This window comes from Besnoitia besnoiti, chromosome VI, assembly GCF_002563875.1.
Source record: "Besnoitia besnoiti strain Bb-Ger1 chromosome VI, whole genome shotgun sequence".
Lineage (NCBI taxonomy): Eukaryota > Apicomplexa > Conoidasida > Eucoccidiorida > Sarcocystidae > Besnoitia > Besnoitia besnoiti.
In genome coordinates, this window is record NC_042361.1 from 3921038 (window position 1) to 3942746 (window position 21709).

A 21709-nucleotide genomic window follows, 5' to 3' on the forward strand; every position below is an offset into this window, starting at 1 on the left:
GTCGAGGCGGAAAATTTTGGTTTTTTCGATCCTCGTTCTTGCTCGGGACCTTCTAAGCCGCATCGATTCGAGTTCTACGGAATCTGAGCGATTCGATCCGCTTAGATTCCTGGTTTGGTCGTGTGTGTGCTTCGAAAGTTCTAATAGTTTGTAGGCAAGTGGGAGAGAGGTAGAGGAGCTCGGCATCCGGGAGATCGGCGCGAAAAGCCGTTTCGAGTTCCGCGGCTCCCTCAGTTTAGCGATTCGTTGCCGTGTCGGTCGTCCTCCCGTGATTCGCCTTTGGAGAAAGAGGCTCGCACTGGACCGTGTCCCGCTTGACAGAGGTACGGGCCTCTCCGCAGCAAGCCCCCTGTCTGGCTGTCTGTGCGTCACCTCTCATCAACGCCGTTCCCCGGCTCAACTCCAGGCTTTCTATGGCCATGGCTGTCCTGTGCTTGGTCTGGTGCCCAAACACGTTTCGCCTCCTCCCCTCAGAGTTTGCAATTCTGACGCTTCGCCGTCGACTCAGGCGCGGACGACCCTTGCGTGTTTAACTGACCCGGTCTCGCTTTCGTTCTTCCAGGGCTTCACCGCGCGTCTTCGTGTCCTTCCCCCTCGTTTTCTCTGAAGTTTGCGGCCTGTTCACGTGGAAGGTCCGTCGTCTCATCGCCTCCTCCTCTCCGGTCCTCCACACCACGCGTCTCCGTGCGTCCTCTCCCCGCCATGCACTTCCCCGGTCGCCGGCAGTTCGTGGAGAACGAGAGTCTTGCGTGCGGGCGCAGACGAGAGACCTCTGGGGGGTGGGAATCTCGGGTTTCCTCAGGGAGATTCGTTGCCACAGGAAGGGACGGAAACGCATGTATCCAGCGTGTTCCATTCCCTCGCCGGTCGGTGCGGGATGCGCCAGTGCGCGCGTCCAGTCTTGGGCGCGGGAGACAGACACCGCTGAAGCACCCGTCAGCCATAACTGGCTGAATCTGCTTTCGTGGCTTCAACGCCGAGAAGGAGGAGGAGGCGTTTCTTTGTCGCGCTTTCTCTCGCATCCTTCCCTGTGGTCGTTTCCAGTCCTTCGCCGGCGGCGCTTGGTCTGCAGTGCTGCATCGCTCCCACCCCTGCTACGATTCGACTCTAGCTGCCCCGCCGCTATTCTTCGTCTGGGCCCTCGGCGCGTCACACTCGGCTGTTTGCTTCCCGCTCGCCTTCTTCAGGGTCGCAGCCTCTTTGGTGAAGGTGGCGACCGCAAACAACGGGCCCCTCTATGGCGGCGAACCTTCTCTGAGGCGTCGCATCCGCAGCCCAGCGCACCGTCCCAGGTTGTGTACACGCCTACCGGCCGTACCTGTCACGTTTACTAGATCTGTCAAATTTTTTTCGTTTGTCGTCGTCTCTCGTTGGCCGTGGTCTGCCGGCCTCGTCTCCGTCGCCCTCACGCCGCCAGCCTGTCACGTCTCCGTCTGCTTTGCGTCTCGTCCGCCCCTGCGTGCAGCTTGAGCAGTGGCAGCGGGCCTTCGTGAAGGAGTTTCTCCACGCAGGAGACAGTCTGCGTGGTTTTATTTATTCTCTTTGCTTTTCTCTGGGCCTTTCCTGGGGGACAACTCGAGGGTCGCGAGCCTATTGGGCGGCCGTCGTCTCTCTGCAAACAGCGATTGCGCGTTGAATTTCCCTGCGCCGAGGCCATGGCTCAGGCCGCAGCCACGCCGACAGCAGCCGGTCCCTCGCGGCCGGGTCACGGAGTGGGTCATTTGCTCCCGGGCACCGACTCGCAGGACTCGCGAGAAGGGGACTCTTCTTCCTCGCCTCCAGGGGCCCTCACGCCGGCTGTGGCGCGTGCGTTCTCGTCTTCTTCTCTCGCTTCATCTCCGGTCTCTGCGAGCGTGGCGACGCCCATGCTGATGACGGTGGGAAGTGCAGCAGCGGGGGCGTCGACAGGCGCGACACCGAACGCGGCGGCGGGCTTCCCTGCGTCGCACGCGACTCACCTCGCGGCATCTCACCCGGGGCCTGCTGTCTTCTCCTTCGCGCCCTCCTCGGGGTCGGACGCGAACACGCTCTTGGCGGTCTCGTCCGCCGCGTCTTCTCTCCCCTCGGTGTCACTGCCTCTCGCTTCGTCTCACCTGGCGCTTTCGCAACTCCATCCAGCTCTCTCGCAGGCGGCGCACGCCGGGGGAGGCGCAGCGGCGAACGCCGCAGCCCCGTCGTCGCACCTCCTGTCTCAGCTGGGAGGCTCGTCTCTTCTTCTGCTCTCCTCGCCCCCCACTGCGCCTCCCGGCGTCGCTGCGGCCTCGCCTGGGGGCCCGAAGGGCGTCGTCTCCGGCACGACCGGGGTCGCGCCGGCGCTCGTGGCGCCGCAGGCCTCGGGCACGACGCTCATCGCAGGCCCAGGAGCCGCGGGTCCAAGTCTGATTGCGCTCTCTTCCGCGCCGTTCTCGGCGTCGCATCCCCACCACGCCTTCCTTGCGGGGCCTGGGCAGCCGCCGACGGCCGCGTGGGTCGTGGACGCGGGAGGCTCCTTTTCGGGCCCGTTCGCGGTCGGCGCGGCGGTCTCTGGCGTGGCGACGGCCGGCGTCCTCGGGCGGCGCACCAACACGCAGCCCTCGCCGGCCTTCTCGTCTTCGTCTTTTTCCTCCTTCCCCTCGCCTGCCTTCCAGGCCGTCCCCGCCCACGAGGGCGGCGCCTCGGCGCTGGCAGCTGCCATTGCGGCCGTCAAGGTGGAGCCCAGTGCGGGGCCCGAAGCCAGAGAGGGCGAAGCGGACGCGCGAACTGGCACCCCGACCGAGGGAGTGACTGAGACTGCGATGGACGCGCGCAGGCCTGGCGACGCTCTGCCTTCAACTCATCTGAGCGTCCTTCCTGGCTGTGCAGCGTCGCCGCCTCCTACCCTGGCTGGCGTCGGCGTCTCGTCTTCCTCTTCGCTTCCGTGCGCCTCGGGTCTTTTGTTGCAAAGCGGCACCGGTGCCACGTCGGCCGCGTTCGCCTCGTCCTCCTCCTCGCCTTTGGCCTCGGACGTCGCCTCCGGGACCGCGGGCTCGCCCCGAGGCGACGGGGGAGAGGCAGTCTCCGCGACAGGCGGGGGGAGCCCGGCGCAGGCCTGCATCTTAGCCAGCGACGCAGCCACCTCGCCGACGAGCGCCGCCGGCGTGATTCTCTCTGCACCCGTTAGCGGGGCATCGCCCAGCTTCGAGGGCGAACTCGCTCGAGCCGACAGCGCGCGCGCAGCGGCGGCGCTGGGGTCGCCGTTCGATTCGTTGAGTGCTCACCTGTCTCCTGCTCAGATTCAGGCAGGCGGAGAGCGAGCGGAAGCGTCTCCCGCGGCAGTTTTCTTCACGGGTCGCCAGGGGCCTGCGGGCGGCGACGCCCGCGGCGTTCAGGCTGGGGTGCTGGCCCCGCATCCATCCCAGCCGGGTCTCACAGTGGTGACTTCGCCCATTCTCTCGTCCTCCTTTCCGTCCTTCTCCCCCTTCGCGTCGTCCGCGCTGACGGCAGTGACGGTGGAGCGGCTGGCGGCTCTCGCGGCCGTCGTTGCAGGCGGCGGCGGGGGCGTCCCCGGCGTGCAAGGTGTCTCTCCGGCGGTCGTGACTCGAGACAGCCTGGGCTTCCTCGGCGCGGCGGCCGGCCCGGGCGCGCCCATGGCGGACGTCGTCGCCGCCGGCGCCGCGGCTGCTGTGGAGGGACCGGCTGGCGCGCCGGTGCCGGGCGTTGGCGCCGGAGGAGCCCCTGGGGCCGTCGTCAAGAGGCCCAGGGGTCGACCCCGCGGCAGCAAAAACAAATTTCCTCGGACTGCGAATCGCGCGACGCCCTCGGCAGCGGCGAGCGCCGCCGCCGCTGCGGAGGTCTCACAGGGCGAGGCCTCAGCGAATTCTGCGCAGGCCGCGGACGGGGATACGCCGTCCGCGAGCGGGGCGGCGGACGCTGCGGCGGCCGCGTCGCCGGACGTGGGCGAGACAGGCGCCGATTCGAGGTCGGCGAGTGTGCCGTCGCCTCTGTCCCTTCCGGCGCAGGTGAAGGGCAAGAAACGCGTGGCCGCGGGCCGCAAGAAAAAGGGGGCGGACGCTCCGCCCGTGCTGTCCGCCGCTGCAGACAACGGGGCCAGCGCAGCGGTGGACCCTGCCGGAAGTCCCTCTGAAGCGAAGCCCGGCTCGCCATTTCCTGGTCCCGTGGCTTCCTCGCCGGGGCTGGCAGACACGCAGGGCGGCGGCGCCCGTCCTCCCGCCTGTGTCCCGGGGGTCTCGAGCACCTCGCAACTGCCTGCAGTCGGCGGGTCCGACGGGGGCGTCCCGAGCGGCGGTGCGCCTGTGAAGGACGCAGACCGCCTGCAGGAGACAGGCGGCGGGGTCGAGGGGGCGAGCCCCGAGGGAGGGCTTTCGCGTGGGCCTTTCGGCGCAGCGCCTGGAGGGAGTGGCGGCGACGGGGTCGCCGCTGGCCTCTCCCTGGCGACCGCGGGAAACCTGGCGGGCCTCGACGCCGCTGCGCACGCAGGCGTCGCCTTTTCGGGCGCTGTCGCAGGGGGCAGCGGCGCGAGGGGCCGCCCGGCGCCAGCGGGCGCGCTGGAGAGCGCAGACGGCGTCGCTGCATGCCAGCTGGCGGACGCCGACGGCGGTCCAGGGGCCCCCGCTGGCGCGGTGCAGGTCCCGGACGTCCTCCTGCTGCGGTCCCCGTCCGGGGATGAGCTCCCCGGAGCGGTCGCCTCCGAGCCTGGCGTGGCGGGTCAAGAAGGCCCCGCGATGGCGTCTGCGTCGAACGCCGTGGGGCGCGTTGGCTTGGGCGCGGAGCCGCCGACCGCAGTCGAGGCGGCGGAGACGGGGGCAAGCGCCGTCCACGCGGCGTCGTCGCTCTCGCCGCTGCCTGCGGTCGCGTCGGCGGTCGCCGCGCAGGGCGGCAGTGGCGACGCGGCCGCAGCTGGGGGGTGTGCCGGCGAGGAGGAGGGAGCGCCGCTGGCTTCGGCTGCCGTAAAGGCCGACCCTGCGGAAGCTTCGTCGTCGCGAGGGCCGCTGACCGGCGAGGCGCTGGCCTGGCGCGGGTTGGGCATGATCAAGGCGGGCGGCATTCGCCGCAGCTACTCGGCGTCCTTCAAGCTCGCGGTCGTCGCGGCTGCGGAGGGGATGTGCAGCAACACGAAGGCTGCGAAGCAGATGGGCGTCACGGAGAGCCTGGTGCGCCGGTGGCGCATGCAGAAGCACGTGCTCGAGCAGCTGCCCGGGGAGAAGCTCTCGCGCAGGGGCCGCAAACACGGCAAGTACGTGACGCTGGAGCAGCAGCTCTGCCTGCACGTCTGCGCGGTGCAGCAGCAGGAGGGCCGGATTCTGAAGGACACTGAGATGCGGCGACTCGCCAGCGAAATCGCCGGGAACTTGGCCGTCTCCGACTTCAAGGCAAGCTCCACGTGGTGCTTCCGCTTCAAACGCCGCTGGGGCCTAGATCGCGTCCAGAACACGCACGCCACTGGCGCGGGCGGCGGCGCGCACGGCAACAAGAGGCACCACCATGTGCTGGCGACAGGCCAGGCCCCAGCCGGCGAGCCCGGAGCCGAAGACAAACTGCCCCTCGGCGCTGCCCCCGGCGGCGAAGACCTCGAAGGCCACGCAGAGCACGGCGAAGACGGCGCCGGCGCACCCGGCGCCGCAGTGGCTAACAAGAAGAAAGACTCCCTGCTTGCGGACACCGTGCCGCTTTCTGAGCTGCAGGGCGACGGCGACGAAGACCGCACGCGCCAAGGAGACACCGAAAGAGACACGCCGTCATCCGGCGCCGCCCTGCCGGGGTCAGACGTGGGGTGCCTGGGGCCATTGCCGCCTGCGTGTGCGGCTTCTGAAGGCGCGCGTGCGCAGCGGAGCGACAGCGCAAGAGAAGCGGAGGCGCAGGGGACACAGCTGGACAGCTCGCCATTGTACCTCTCGTCGCTTTTGGCCTGCGAAAGCGGCGGGCCTGCGGCGAGGCAGGACGACGGCGGTGTCGCGCAGGCCGCGGGCGCGGCGACTGGGGCGCTCCGAGGGGGCCGGGACGGGACGAGAGGCGACGGAGGAGACCCCACGGGCGACGCGGGCAGTAGCAGCGCGCCTCCCGCGGCTCTGTCACTTTCTGCGTTTCCTGCTCCCGGCGTCGGTGCCCCGGGGACCGGCGAGGGCGGCAAGCTGGACGACCGAGAGCAAGACAAGCAGATGCATTTCCTCCATACCCAGCTGAACGAGCTGAGTGCCTCCATGGGGGCGGGAGGTCCGGCGTCGCCTTCGGGTTTGCCTCCTCTCCCCCCAGCGTCCCTGGCCTCGTTTTCTCCGTCTCCCTCGGCGTTGACGTCCGCTGCTGGAGCTGGCGAAGGGGGGGCGGCGCCAGCAGGGACTGGACCGCCGGCCACGCCGTCTCTGCTGCCGGTGGCGGCTTCAGTCGTGCCTTTCCCCGCTTCCTTCTGCTCCACAGTGCCCTCCTCCGCGCAGCCGTCCGTAGGGTTCATGGATCGACCCGACGCCGCCAGTTCGCGCGCGGTGGGTGACGCGAAAGGGGCTGGCGCCCCCGAGGGCACCCTGGGGCGATTCCCGGCTTCCTTCTCTTCGTCGACTCAAATTCCGCTCGCATTCCTGGGTCCGCCGGCGCTCTCTGGCCTCTCGGACCTCGCGGGCGCGCGGCCCTCGGGACCCGCTGGGGTCGACGCCGAACTCGGGGGAGGAGCGACGGGGGAGGAAGGAGACGCGCGACACGACGGGGCTGCGGCAGCTCCAGAGGGTTTGTGTCTGCTTCATCTTCAGGCAGGCAGTCAGGAGGAGGAGATTGCGTTGCAGCGGAAGCTGCTAGAGCTTCAGCGGCAACAAGAGGCGCTGGAGCGCGAGATTGAACAGCATCGCCTGCAGACGCAGGGGGGCCTGCACCGGCGAGATGGAGTCCAGGGCCCGGCGGGCGGGGATGAGGCCGGTAAGGCGGTCGACGACGGCGAGCAGGCGGCCGCCACGAGCGGCAAAGAGGGGAACGCGTCCCAGCCGGCAAGCGGCGACGCGGCGGGCGCGAGCGGTGCGAAGGCGAGCAACGGCGAGCCGAGTGAGGCGGCCCACGCAGAGACTGGAGGCAGTTCAGCTGAGGCGGCGGCACGCCAGCCCGGCGCGAGCGGGCGCGGCGGAGGGAACGCCTCGGTCGCACCGGTTCCTGTGTTGTTCGATTCACATGGCCGCCTGCTTCTCCATCCGTCTCTCTCCTCTTCACTCCTTCTTCAGCCTTCGCCGGGGTCGCCGGCCGCGGCGGGTCTCCAGCTGACGGAGGCGCAGCGCGCGGCGGGGGCTCGCATGGTGCTGGCGGCTGCGGGCTCGGGCGCCGCGGGCGCGGGGGCCTTCGGGCCCTTCTCGTCCTTCCCGGTCGCCTTCGCGTCGGCCTCTGGGCTCCATCCGGCCGCGCTGCAGGTGACGGCGCCCCTCGCCGCGTCTGCTGCGGCACTTGTGCCCGCGGCCTTTGCGGCCTCCTCGCCGGTCCCCTTCTTGCGCGCCGCCGACGGACCCGGCGGAGACAAGGAGACAGAGAGACAGGGCAGCGAGGGAGGCACCGAAGTGTCCCTCGACGACAAGGACCGCGCCGCAGTGGAGGCGTCGCCGGCCGCCACGCTGAGCGGCGACAAGGGTGAGGCCCTCGCATTTTCTTCGTCGTCTCCGCTCGCCTCCGCCGCGTGCTCGCCGACCGCGGGGGCGCCCGGCGGCGTCAAGGCGACGGCGGACGGCGCGCGCCCTTCAGGCTTCTTTGAGGACGGCCGTGACGGAAGCATCGGCTCCGTCGCGCAGGGAGAGGCCGAGATGCCGGCGCACGCTGCGGGCGGGATAGGGGCGCTGCCTACGGGTCGGGGCCTGAGCGGCGATGAGCAGCAGCGCGAAGAGAGCGCGGTGCCTTCGCTTGCCGCTCTGCCGGCTGCCTCGGCATGTGCGAAGGCCGCCGAGAGCGGCGCCGCAGGTAGCGGGAACTGAGGACGGTCGCCGGCCGCGCGACAGCTCTGAAACGCAGCACGGGGAGGGGGAGGGGAAGTCAAGACCCGCTCGCGGACAGAAAAGACACGGAGGCCGAGACACGTGTGCGTAGATACGCCAGGTTTAAAGAGAGGTAACCCGATGGAGACTCAAGAGAGGAGAGGGAATCGACTTTGCGCGCTGGCGGGTGGGGGGGGGGGTGCATCGCCTCCGCCCGGAGCGCGCACGTGGCGTATCGCGGGTCTCGCGCGCTTCGTGCGTCTGTTGTTGAACGCACAGAAAAGCGTGCGTGTCCAGAAGAGCGTTGCTCTTTCCTTTTGTTTTGAGACATTTGCTCCGCTTGCGTCGCTTGACTGGCCTCCACACACGGAACTGTATCCTCGCGCATTTGTATTCAATTCTACAAGAAACGTGGGCGCCGCTCCTTTGCACAAGCAAAGGTGAAAGCCAGGCAAATCCACGGGGTCACTCGCACTTGGCCGAGCACGTCGAGTGCACTCTAGACTAAGAGAGTACTTCCGAATCACAATTTTGTATGTATCCAAACACGTTTGTACATGCGAATAGCATATATATATATATATATATATATATATATATATATATATATATATATATATATATATATATATATATATATGCATATAGCTACGTAGCTAACGCGAGAGAGGTTAGGAGCAGAAATGCGAGGTAGGGGCTCGGAGACGAGCCGGCCGCTCGCGGGCGCGCATGCGCCGGCACACACGTGGGGCGTGGACGCGTAGACACTCGCAACCGCATAGCCGTACCCACAGTCTCGCTGTGCCTCTACCGCCGGATTCCCTATATATAATATATATACATACGGGCGGTGGTATCTCGACTCGATCTGAACGCAGGTCACGTATTGTATCTGACAGTGAACTAGCGTCCCTATCTGAATCTTGTTCAAAATAGAGAAGTCGTGAGCCAACGAGGAGGTGCAAGCCCCTGGTGGAGTTGGGCTAAGAGCAACCAAGCGGATTATCGCCGGAGTGACCGCCGCGCGACTCCGAGAGGCCCGAAGGAACGGGGGGGGAGCCCCACGGGCCTGGAGGCGTGTGCGGTGCGCAGCGCCAGAGAAAAAGACAGCCGCAGCCGCGGCTGTCTTAAACCCTAAACCCTAAACAGATATTTTAGATTTCCTCGGACAAAACGTGACGCGACGCGCGCCCAGAGATTGCGAGTCGTAGTTCAAGAGTGAAGCAGGACTTGAAATAAATTCGTCCACGCAGAGTACAGACGACAAGCGAGATATTTTCCAGGAGGGTCGAGGGAGACGTGTGCAAAAGACTCGATCCACGGACAAGGGCGAGGCGCACAGCAACCGGGGACCGCGACGAAATCCCCCCGAGTTGCTTTTTTCTCTGCGCTCTTGGAAGCCGGCTGCGCAGTGACAGACGTAGAGACGCGTGTCTCTTTGCCCCGGGGGCAGCATGCATGGATCTGTAACCCCTCGAAAACTTGAACTCGAGCGACCGTTCTTCGCGTCGGGACCGTGATTTACAAATCCTTTTTCGACTCCTCGGTCTCGTGGGGGCGAACCTCTGACCGCGCGATCGTCACCCGCCACTCCTCGGGCGGGACGTGCTGCAGGGCCTCGATGCGGCGCCAAGAGAGCGCCAGCCACACCATGCCTGCAAAGAAAGGAAGAAACGAGAAAGTGAAAAGACACGCGAAGGAGAGGCCGGGACCCATACACAGCGCTGCAAGTGCCAAGGACAGACAGCATGTCCGCAAGAAGGGAGAGAGAGGAGACGGGCATAAGGATGCTGCTTTGACGCGGCGAGTTGAAACCGATATGCACTTTACCTGCGAGAAAGCACGCGGCGATCTGAACGAAGTAGGCGTCGAGCACGACGAAACACTGACCGTCTTCTGCAAGACAACACGCACCGCGCAAAGAGCGTCGCTCAACGGGAGCCAAGCGAAGCCCACGTGACGCAGCGCCGCCCTGAAGATCACGTGGACTCAAATAGCACCAAGTGAGCAGAAAGCAAAAATGAAACGCGGAAAAGGAAGAAAGCGCGCGAGAACAAGGCTTCGCGCGCCGAAGCCCGCGAGCCCCACCAGAAGAGGCTACAGCGAACGAAAAGTCGAAAAATCTCACCTGAGCAATCCTGAATCGAAACGGTATCCATCAGCAGGAGACTGAGCGTGTTCGGCCACTGCAGCGAGCACAAGAAACCACACACGCGGGCAATTGGAGCAGACAGTCAGAGAGATGTTCATCGCAGCCTCTGCGCGGAATGCAGCCGCAAATGAACAAGAAGCAAAGTCCGCGCGAGGCGGGCGAGCCGTCAGCGGCGACAGACGCCGCGGCACACGAGATGAGAGCATACCCTGACGCCGAGGTTGGTGACGGTGTTGAGGAAAGTCATGTACGTCCCCCCGATACGAGGATCGGACACCTGCGCGAAGAAGGCCACCTGCGTGGACAAGAAAAAGCGCAACACCTGTCAACGCGAAAGATGGGAAGAAGTAGGAGAAATTAAAAAAAAAAAAACGCGTGCACACATCCACGCCCACAGCGAGCTGCGCCGCAGCTCGGGAGATCCCCCGTCCACTGTCGCTGTCTCTCGCGCGCGTTTGAGCATCTGCGAGCCTAGCTGAGAGCTCGATCGGACGCAGGGGACAGAGACAGATCTGCAGGTGCACGCGAAAAAACCACGCATTTTCGCCCCGCTGTGCCGCCCCAGCGAAGATGCCTCACCTGAGAAACAAACATGAGGTCAGAGCAGACGTTGTAGAGGCCTGTGATGACGAACAACGCGCCGTAGAAGACCGTCCACGCGCCGGAGGACATGCTCGCGCCCGCGTCGTCGCCCAAGAGGCGACCCGTCCAGCCGACCGCAGCTAAAAAAAGAAAAGAAAGTCAGCGAATGCAGGGAGCTTACAAGGCGCAAGCGACGCGAAGCAGGCAATGCAGGCAAAAACAAGCGAAAAATAGGCGGACCAAGTTCTAGAGACCGCAGAGCAGCGAGAACCCCAGCAGGCACACAAGATAGAGAGAGGAACGCTGCGAAAGCGCACCGCGCCGTGGCAGAAAAGACGACAAACCGACGGGTCCAGGAAGGAGAAGAGACACACAAGTCAGGGAAGAGTGATGCAGCGACCACGTTTTGTGTTTGCTGCGCGGGGCGGGACGACAACTTCGAAAAAAGGGCGCCTTACCTGACCAGACGAGGCACATCGCCATGCGTAGGACGTAGCCGTACGAGAAGAGCCGCAGCGGGAAGCATCCACGGAGGAAGCGACCGACCTGAGGAAAGCGACACAACCCAGTCAAAGCACTTCGGGGCTTAGGTTCCCCATGCGACGCACAAAGGCGAACAAAGATGGCCCTCGCGGACGCGCAATCGATGTGAAGGCCCTCAGTGTTCTCCTGCCGGCTGCGGGAGAGGTGCGAGGCACAAAAGAACGGCGAGCTACGGGCCTTCTTCTGTGACACGCCTCGGCGCGGAGAGCTGCACTCAGCCGCCGCCGTGAAGAATGCAGAGGCTAGCGGAGGCGGCAGACTGCGGAAGGCGACCTGCGCGGCCTGGCGTTTTCGCTTACGACCATCGGGCAGATGATGCCGAGAGGGAGGATGAGGGGCGCGAAGAGCGCGAGGTCCTCCTTCTTCACGCCGCGCTCAATCAACTTGAGCTGCGTCGCGGCGTCGACGCCGGCGAACGCGATTCGGCACGTCAGCAGCAGGGCCATGACCGTGCGCACCGGCGGGAGGAAGAGGAGCTGAAAAAAAAGAGAAGCCGCGCGCGCAGATGAAGCGAGGCACGTGAACGCGCGAAGACAGCTGCGTCCCGACTCTGTAAACGAACGCGGCGTTGTGCGCAGCAGTCCCTCCTGCTCTACGCCGCTCTTGAGGCAAGCAAGCAGCTCAAACGAAGCGAAAAAACAAGAGACAAGCAAAAGACACTTCTGGGGCTAGAGTGTCTCTCTTACCTTCCAGAGAAGAATGTAGGACTCGACGACGCCCTCGGGCTCGCAGTTCGAGTCGTCGGCGTCCTGAAGCTCCTCGACTGCGTCTTCGCGTGACGCGCTGCACAGAGGACGCGTCACAGCCGAATTCCTACAGACGAGCCGAGACTTATCCATGCACTTACCGCGCAGAAAAACCGTTCATCCTGTCACGGAGCGGGCGCCAGGCCAACAAGTTCGATCCCCGTATTCCGCGCAGAGTAGCGAACACGCTGTTTTTTCCACGCCGCGGGCTCACGGCGGGGGCCGCCGACCGGCCTCGTCCCCACGCGCGCCACGAGCCCAGTCCAGACGGCGCTCGCCGGCTGCAGAAGCTCTCCGCTCTGCGTCGCGGAGAACTGCGCCCCGCCACCGCGAGAGGAGACTTGGAAACAAGCAGCCTTCCATCCGACGCGGGCGCCTGCGTGCGGAGCCCGTCTCACCTGCATGCGCTAGAGTCCTCGGTTTTTGCCGGCTTTTCGCTCGCCGCGAGAATCTCATCCGTGAAGAGATGCACTTCCTCGCCCGGAGCGCCGAGAGGGCCCGCCGACAGCGCCGCTTCTGCGCGCAGCCGCGCAGGCAGGGAGTCCCTCCGCCGCCGCGCCGCCTCGGCGGCCCCCGCGCCCGCCTTGCTGCTGTACTCCTCGGGGAAGAAAAGCAGCACGGCCGCAGTCGTCCCGATGATCACCCAGCCCCAAAACCTGAGAAACAGTTCCACACAGCGCCCTGCGGTCACCCCTCCTCGCGAGACGTAAGCGGAGACGCGGCGGGGGCCGTTGGGTCTCCAACTCCGAAAGGCGCCTTTCACACACCGACCCAGAAGGCAGCCCGTGCCGCGAAAGAAGTCGCAAAACAGCGAGTGGGAGCGGGGAAGAAAAGAGCCTCCCAGAAGCACCCAAGTGCAAACGACTACGCGTCCAAACGGCGAGGGAATGCGGCTCCAGCTTCACGCGGAGAGAGAGGGCGAGAGACACGCAGGGGAGGTGTGTGAGGCGAAGCGCAGGAGGCAACGCCCAACCCAAGAGCTGCATTGCCTCGCGCGAGAGACGAGCCCTGGGGCGCGTGCGGCGCCGACGGGCGAGAGGCGCCTGCGCGCGGAGACCTGCGCCTGGAGGCGCGCAGAGAGGCCGCCGCTCGAGCGGCCCCTGTAGAGTAGTTTCGCTGCAAGGCTCCGATACACCTGAGCGTCCTTCCGCTTGTTCCGCAGACAAGCAAACGTGCGCCTTACCTGAGGAAGCCCGCGAGGTCGAGAAGCGCCGCAGGCTGATCGCCCTCTTTGACGGCGGCCGGGAGCAGCGCGGCGGGGAGGAAGCGCCGGCAGGTCTGCGGGTCGTTCAGAGCGAGGAAGCCGACGTAGGAGACAAAGTACCCGAGCGTCTGCCCGACTGTGTTGCACGTCGAGGCCATTCTGCAGAGAGCGAAAAACAATTGACTCCATCGTGATGCCTCAGCGGAAACCCACATATCCTGCGATAAAAAATCTGTCGAGGGATGCACCCGAGCCAGCGCGCAGGGCGGCACCACCCTCCTGCGATCGACGCCGAAGGTGCCAACGAAAAAAAAACTGCCGCGAAAAACAGGCGGATACCGCAAAATGGGAGAGACTGCATGCCCCACGCCAGCGGCACCTCGAGCCGGAGCGGAGACAAGCGACGCGGCAACGGCGAGGCGACTTGGTTCTTCTGGAGCCCGGTGAAGCTAGAGAAGCGCCCGCCGCGCGCTCAGCCGGCGGACAAGCAGCGTCTCTACAGGCAGTCCCTGCGACTAAAAACTCAAAACACGCGCCGACGCCCATGCGCATCGACTCGACTCGAAAACCCCGCCCCCGCTAAAGCACGTCTCCTGACGCTCTCTCGGGGGGGTCTGTCGCTCTAAGGCGGAAGCAGAAGCGTCTCGGTTCTTAAGTTTTCTCTGCGAGTCGCCGCCTCAAGCGCCTCCGTGCCTCGCTCTCTCTCTCTCATCTCTCTCACCCTTTGTTGTCTGCGCTGAGCATCGTCAGCGCCCAGCCGTCGACGGCGATGTCCTGGAAAGAAAGCGGAGAGACGAGGACCGACATGGCGGCGCAGCCATAAGAGAAAGCCGAGGGAGCCGAGAGCAGCAACCGCGAAGAGAGTCTGCAGAGATGATGAGGCCATCCTGCCGGAGGCGCGGACGCGAGCGGGCTGGCGGCCGAGGGGGGAGGTCGCACGCGGAGAGAGAGAGCAGCGAAGCAGACAGAAGCGACCCTCGAAGGCCGCACCGAAGACTGATGGAGGGAAACTGCAGAGACGCGACAACACACACGACAACGCACAAGGCGGAAGACAGCAACCGGAGAAGCGGGGGGAGAGAGAGAGCGCGAAAACACAGCGATGGATGGAGAGAAAGAGAGACTGAGCCCGCGGAAGCTTGCCTGCGTTGCCATGAGGAAGTAGAGAATGCCGAAGAAGAGCGTCAGCGACTCCACGTTCGGCTCTGTCTGTCCGTCGGCGCCGTCTGCGTGAGGCAACCACAAAAGCAGTCCGCACAAACCGGTGGAGTTCCAGCGACTGAATCGCTCTCCTGTCTCAAACTCTTGGATCCCTCTCTGGCGCCTGCCTGAGTGCTGGCTTTCCACGCGCTTTAGAGGGTCGCAGGTCAACTATGTCTCCTACCAAATAGACTCAGTGCGTCTGTGTTTCTGTCATTTGACTAAAAAAACAAAATTCGCCACAGGACTGGGACCGGGCGGGCCTCTCTGGCTAGTTGTCCTCACAAAAGAGCGTCTTCCTTCTCTCGTCCTCCCCTTTGCAGACGCTCTGCTTTGCTTCGCTGACGAAAGTCATCACCACTTCCCTACTCCCGCCCCCTCCTCCCATGACTTATGGATCCTGTTCTGTGTGTCGGTTCGCTTCCTTTCGCGTCTGGAGCGGTCGCTTGCGCGCGCAACGTCACGCGCGAGAGTCCTTTCGAGAGACTTTTCTGAATTTTAAGTACCTCCAATCCAGTTCATGATCCGCTCGGGCGCACCTCCCCAGACCATGAGCGAACCCGCGAGGAACTGCACAGGCAGCAGCCACGAGCGCCGGCGGCCGATGCGCGGAGAGTGCAGCGCGTCGACGAGCGGCGCCCACAGCAGCTTCAAGCTGAAAAAAACGGGAGAAACAAGGAATCAAAGCTCACTCTGGGGAGAGCGGAAGAAGCAGAGCCGCAGGCGGAAACTCCCAAGAGAAAGAGACAGAGGGTGGGAGAGAGCAGAAACAAGGCACCGCATGTCGAGGCGGACACAGACTTGACTGGAAAAAACCGAAACCGACTTGAAAAGTGAGGCTGAGAGAGAGACGGGCGAAGCCGCTGCAGAGGCGCCGCCCTCTGAGAGGAGAGCGACAGTCCACCAAGAGCTGCGTGGAAGTCGGCAGCGAACCTGAAAGGCAGCGAAACGAGCGAGAGGAGCGACTGCTGCTTGTAGGAAATCTTGCCGGAGAGCAGAAAGGGGACACTCCCACTCAGCCCCATGGGAATGCCCTGCAGAGCGCGCAGCAATAAAGCGCGCAGCGCAAGCAAAAAACGGAAAAAAAAAACTGAGTGGGGGGAGGAGGCAGCTGCGCAGTGAAGAAGAGAGACACGCGAGGTGACGACGAGCTCCAGAAGAGAAGCGAGAAGCAAAGCTGTTGGACACGCGAAGAAGGGTGAGAGACTGAGCGATAAAGAAGTAAAGAGACAAGAAGATAGAGTGAAAGGTAGAGACGGAGATAGAGATGGATACGACTCGATAAGTATAGATAGATATAGGGAGATAGGTAGGGACATATATATATATATATATATGACAGATATATATAGATTGATAGATATAGACACATATAGATAGAGACAAGGAGAGAGGACGCCACCCGAGAGGGTGGGCGGCGACTACAAGAAGAAGACAAGAGAGCGGCATGGAGACCGGCGAGGAGCGAGTGGAGGGACGACCGAGAGAGGCGAAAGAAGGCAAGGCGCGGAGCGCCGTTCAGAGCGGCCTCTTCGCGCGGCACAGAGGAGACGCGCGCGACAGGTGAGGTGCCTCAGAACGAAGAGAGCAGCGCAGAGAAAAGTACCTGCAGGGTGTAGAGGAGGAAGAGGAGAGCGACCGACGGACCGTCGCGGCCGAGAAGGCGCTCGGCGAAGGATGCAGCAGAGGCCATTGCGGCGGCAGAGAGGAGTCCGAGCGAGAAGCCGCGACCTCTGGACGCGCGGCGGGCGAAGGGGGGGAGGCGCCGCCGAGGAGTCTCGATAGAGAAGAAAGGTGCGGAGAGAACGAGAGAAGACGCTGGCAGAGAAGGAGACTTCTGAGGCACGAGAGCGAAGTTGGCACGGCCAGCCTGCGAGCTGGGGTCGGAGGCCGTCAGAGACAGTCGCGAGGAGAAGGCGTCACGCGCCGCCGGCGCCTCGCTCGAATAAGAAATGGCGCGAGGAAGCCACTCCAACTCACCACACAGAAAACGATCAAGAAGGACCGCGTCTAAAAGCTAGCCAGACAACCTCGAAAAAGTCGAAGACACCACGAAAAGCTGCCTGCACACGAATAGTTGCGAGGGGCGCGATCTGCGGGCGGTGCGGGCTTGCAGCTCGCTGCCCGCCTGGGAAACACCAAAGGAAACAAAAAAAAAAGAAAAAAACGACAGAGGAGTGAACGAAGACTACAGAGCGAGGGAGAAGAGAGAGGGGGGACCACCGCCTTGCCTCAGCTGGCAGTCCGCGTCTCTCTCGTGTAGATGTGCGACCGACAGCTTTCCTCATGCCTGACTATTTCAACTACTTCGACGCGATTAAAACACTTTTTCCTTCTCTCTTTGAAGCCTCTGGCTCTTCCTTTGCGTGTGTAGCTCGCTTCGCGGTCCCTCTTCTGCTTCGTCTCCCGGCCTTTTCACTCTCCGCTGTCTCTTTCTCTCGCCCGGAGAGAGAAAACAACACATCTACCGAGGCGAGACTCAACGCCACCTCTGCCTATTTGAATCACGCAGCGCTCGCCTTTGCGCTCTCTTTTCTTTATCCTGGCCTGCGGAAGACTCTTCGCCCTCGACAGGCTTTCGCGTGGACTTGTCTCGCTTTGTGAGTGAAGACAGCAGGACAATACGCGCCCAGAAGCGCCTCGCGCTCCGCTACGCCTGATACTGAGGCAGAGGCACACGAGTGCCTCGATACGCATACGCTCTATCGCGCAGCTGTGACCTCAGGCGAGGCCTTTTCTCGTGGACGCTCGCTCCTGAGAGTGCGGATTTCAGGGCGGCGGTGGCGAAGACGCGCCTTTCCTCACCAAAGTTTTATAAAAACTGAACTCCACCCTCAGCCACTCGAACGTACGCAGACTCCGCCCCGCTGTTCTGGCACGTCCAGAACAGCAGCCTGAATGCAGACCTATAAAATCCGACTTGCTTTGTTTTGAGCTTGCAAGCGAAGCGTGTGGGATTATGAGACGGCACACGCGACGAGTATTTTGAAAATCGGGAAAGCTACGCCCAACCGTATGTGAACACGGCTGGCGTGTCCGTGTGCCTGCCTCTCAAGGCTGCTGTGGAAAAACTGCTCACTCTGTTCGCGGAATCCGTAGCGCAGTGAGCATGCAGACTGTTTATCGACTTGGATCTATCACGCGAGAAGCGCAAGAGGCTGTTGTTCGTTAACTGCGCAAAAAAAGAAGCGAAACTGTGGAGTGGGGTTCTGCACTTTGAGCAGCTACCGGGAGACACTGCTTGCACACGAAGAGCCGCTATTCTCTCTCCGACGTGCAAAGGGCGCGACAAAAAAAAGTGCGAAAACCTGCCAGTCCAGCAGTTACAAGCACAAACACAAGGCAAGCGTTACCGAATGTGCCTCGCGAAATTGTAAAAAAAATTAAGAAAGGCTTGCATTTTGCTGCATCTGCGCTTCGGCTGGGAGCTCCTCCGCCTAGACCGAGGCTCAAGAAGAAGAAAAACAAGCGAACGCACAGAGAGGCGAAGCAAAAACAACGAGCGAGAAAGAAAATACCGTTTTATAGTCTTCGACGCCTCTTGAGAGCCGCGGCGGAGGCGAGTAGAAGCAAGAGAGAGAAGGAGAAAACCGCGCGAGGCGCGAGTCAAAACTCGAGAGGCAAGCCTCGAGATCGGCTCCGCGACCTGCGGTCATCGGCAGCTTGTAGAGACGCGAGGAGATGGGGGGGGGGGGGGGGGGGGGAGAAATCCAGCCCCTCGAAAAAGAAAGAGGAAGGAAGACCGGAGAGAGAGAGAGAGAGAGAAGATCCCCATGCCGCCACACTCAGCGCGGGCGCCACGTTCTCAGGAGGGTCGTGGAAGCTGGCTTGAAAGACTGCTTGAGAACTGAAACGACTTGAGAAAATGGGAGAAAGAGAAGCACGCCTTGGGTCACTCATCAATGACAATGTGCGTATTTTCCGTCAGGGATTGCCGAAGCGCCTGTCGCAGAGACTGTCGGATCCCTTCAGTTTGAGCGGCGAGGGCCTCCAGTTCGACTGCCGCCCTCCGGTTCTCTTTCTCTAAAAAAGCGATTCTCGCCTGCGTTTCCTCCTGAGAAAACAACACACGCGATGCCTTCCTCGGAATCCAAAAATGCAGTCCTGCTTCCAACCGACAGCTCCTTTTCTCGAGTCAAAAACTGTTCTTTCGCGTTCCAGCTTCGATTCCGTCTCACCCGCTTGCGGAGCGACGATGGCAAGTTCTCGATTTCAGCCTCAATCGCGTGCATGATGGTCGCGACGTTGTTTGCAGAGCGCAGCAGAAAGCATTCGAGTTGAGTCTTTTTCTCCGCTTCTTCCTCGCCTGCTGAGGCCGCGGGCGGCGCAGGCCCCACAGGTTGCGGCGGCGCGAGCTCAGGTACTTGCTGCACCACGTCCTGCCGATTAAAAACAGAAAAAAAAGAAACAAATGCGGAGAAGACTCCAGCGAGGAAAAACGCCAAACAGAACGTGGACTGAAGCGCAAATGCAACAAGAGACGAGGCGACGCACCAAGAAGTAAAATAGCGTTGGCAGGGTCGGGAGAACGAGAAAACAGGACAAGAGAGAGGGGTTGTTTTACCGCAGCAGACGATGAAGGTCCCCAGCGAGGACACTCGAGAGTCTTGACTCTACACTTTAAACCACCCACTCATCGAGCAACTCTCGCTCTCCTTGCGTCTATTCATCCCCGCGCTTCTCTCAGGAGAATGTCAATGGCTGTCGCATCGCGTGTTGTTTTTTCTCGTCTTGTCGCATTCTTTCTTCCCGCGCCTGAGGCGCAGTTGCCAGCGTCTCAGTTCCCCCGCTGCAGGCGGAGTTCTCAAGACTCACGTAGAGGTGGCTCGAGAAGTTCGTGAGCAGCAGCTGCAGGCGCGAGACGGCGTCTGAGGCCTGTGGCGACGGGAAGGGCGGAGAGGCACCCACCGGCAGCATCGCGGAGAAGCAGAGCGGCGAAGAGCAGAGAGAAGAGAGAGAGAGGAAGCGAGAGACGAGTGGAGAGGCGCAGGGAGAGAAAAGGCGCCGAGAAAAAGGAGCGACGCGCGGAGGGAAGCAGAAGAAGGTGCGTGACCGTCGAAGGCTAGTAGGAGTGGACCTGCGCAACTCCGAGGGGCGACGGCGAGCGACGGCGCTCTGTCAGGGAGAAAAAAGAGGAATGAGGCGTGGAGAACCGATACAGTTGAAGCCAGCCAAAGGCAAGAAGGAGACCTGAAGCTGCACAGCCTAGCAGAAGAAAGGCGAAGAACTACGAGACCCCGACCGCACCGAAACGAAGAGACGGCCGAGGGGAGCGCCCGTGTGCGCAGGAGCGGGAGATCAACACGCGTAAATGCGCACGCGAAAAGGCAACGTGAACGCGAGAGGGCGCAGTTGGAGAGATGGAAATGAGCCCTCGCGTCGCGTTGCATTTAAAAAGGGAAAAAAGAAATGCACGTTTGCGCAGCAAACTCGCACGCGATGTTTTCTCCTGGCATGCACATGCAGGCTGCGCAGGGCAAGACACGTGCGTCATCGTTGCGCTACAACTAAATTTTGAAAGTCGTTATGCCTTCTGCATCCCTCTCCTTGTCATTTTTGAAATGATTCAGTGTGTGTTCTGGTAGTTGTTTGCCGTCTTTCCCCTCTATCTCATCCCACGAGATGCAGCAGGCAAACCGCGCGAGCAACGGCTGGAAAGCAGGGGAAAAGTCGAAAACGAGAGATTCGACATCGTTTTTCTAAGGTGGGTAGACGAAGTCGATTCAGCACCCACAGGAATGAAAAGAAGGCGCTTGCAGAAGAGACACGCGAAGACAGGGAGAGAAAACGCTGAGAAACGACATCCTTTTCCTTCGGGTCTTGTCCTCTGGCTTTTCACCAGCTCTCTTCACCTTCGAGCCTTCACCCCGTTCTATTTTCTTCTCGCCCTCATTCTCAGCACGCAACCGCCTTGTCTGGTTTTATCCGACCCGTGCGTCCACTGCCCGCACTAAGGAGGTTCGACGATGCTTTCTGGAGAGTTGACCGCATAAATCCTCGTCAGCAGTCCTGCTGTTTCTGTTCTCCGACTCCACAGTAGAAAGCCACAGAATACCGTGGAGTAGCTCTTTCTGCTTGTCCGGGGGGAGGGGAGGGGGGGGGACACGCCTCGCGGATATAGGTCAGCGCGTCTTTTTAGTCGTGTGGGAGTCGCCTGCTCAGAATTTGGTCCTAGTGTAAAACTTAATACCTACGGCAAGAAACTACCTTACACCACTTGGGCGTCACGCCAGCGTTTCAGCTGTGCCTAACTACAAAGCCAGACATGCAGGTCGCCTGAGAAAATTCTCCATGAATTCGAGTCCACCCTCTGTCTCCTTTCTCTCTCTCTGCGCCTCAGCTCGCCTTGCGCCAACCCCATGCCCGCGAAGTCCACGAGAGAAAAAAAAAGCACGCCGCAGTCTCAGCGGCGCCCGGGGAGGAGGCTCTCGGATCGAAGATCTGCCTCTCACAGCTCGCCCAGATAGGCGGATCGCTTCAAAAGGAAGGAAACGCGAGGCGCTGTCGAGAGGGGGGGGCAGTGGCGGCACGAGGACCTGCGTGAGAGACACCTTTTTGCTGGCAGCTTTTCACTGGAGCAGAGCCAACGAGGGGCGTTCAGTAGATAGGAGCCCCTTGGTTGACTGCTGCCGCAGAGGAGACGCAGAGGACACGTCTGCGGCACTGGTGCGCTCAGAAATGCACATTTCCCCCCCGGTTTTTAAAGTCTTGAGTTCGCAGGCAGTCCACTCTGCAGTCCGCGAGGCGCGTCGCCCCGCTCTCTCGAGTGACTCGCGAGTGGAGACGTTTGAAGGCAACCGACGTCCACGGGCGGACACTGCGGGAGATCATCTGAACGTCAGATTTCCCTCTTCGCCAGCCGTGCGCATCGCCGCCAGCGATGCCGCAGCTGCGAAAATGCGGGGTCCTGCAGTCCCCTTCGTTTTCTGCCTCTTAGCTGTCGAAATACGAGTTGTGCCTCGCCCGGTGCTCGTGGCGAGCGAGGTGCTGTAGGGCTGCTGTCTCTCTGAACTGGACTGCAACGTCGCGACAGAGGCAGCGCGCTCCACTCTCAGCGTCGTCGCAGGGGGCGGAAGTCGCCTTGGTGCCCGAAGCGGGGACACAGAAGAGCCCTTCTTCAGGTCACAGCAGACGGTGTTAGCGCCTGCGCCGCCTGCGCCGTTCCCTGCGAACAAGCGGCGATCGACAGGGCTCACCTTTCAGTGCGTGCAACGCCTCTTCAGGCGCTTCTCCGGCGGCGCGCCTGAAGAGGCGTTGCTTGCTTTAGGGTTTAGCGTTTATATATACATGTATATCCCTGTTTGGTGGACGCGCAACTCCCGCTGTCTTTTGAAAAACAGGGGAGCGGGGGGCAGAAAGGGCTGCAGGCCGG

The 21709-nt window shown here is 62.5% G+C and overlaps 3 protein-coding genes across 3 annotated transcripts; 1 reads left to right on the forward strand and 2 right to left on the reverse strand.

The window, feature by feature from the left end:
• Positions 1–1655: 1655 nt before the first annotated feature.
• On the forward strand, positions 1656–7910 carry BESB_069570 (uncharacterized protein; the record flags this gene model as incomplete). Its single annotated transcript, XM_029365350.1, has 1 exon — positions 1656–7910. One exon carries the CDS (start codon positions 1656–1658, stop codon positions 7908–7910), a length of 6255 nt encoding a protein of 2084 aa, XP_029218933.1.
• Positions 7911–9431: 1521 nt separating this feature from the next.
• On the reverse strand, positions 9432–16030 carry BESB_069580 (putative Acetyl-coenzyme A transporter; the record flags this gene model as incomplete). Its single annotated transcript, XM_029365351.1, has 15 exons — positions 9432–9565; positions 9741–9806; positions 10039–10096; positions 10271–10357; positions 10642–10784; positions 11103–11190; positions 11487–11663; positions 11874–12000; positions 12332–12589; positions 13117–13296; positions 13859–13911; positions 14281–14363; positions 14844–14992; positions 15271–15371; positions 15944–16030. The coding sequence occupies 15 exons, from the start codon at positions 16028–16030 to the stop codon at positions 9432–9434; spliced, it is 1791 nt and encodes a 596-aa protein (XP_029218934.1).
• Positions 16031–18229: 2199 nt separating this feature from the next.
• BESB_069590 (mediator complex subunit MED21) lies at positions 18230–19254 on the reverse strand (the record flags this gene model as incomplete). The annotated part of the gene is made up of 3 exons (XM_029365352.1): positions 18230–18391; positions 18516–18716; positions 19153–19254. 3 exons carry the CDS (start codon positions 19252–19254, stop codon positions 18230–18232), a joined length of 465 nt encoding a protein of 154 aa, XP_029218935.1.
• Positions 19255–21709: the final 2455 nt, after the last annotated feature.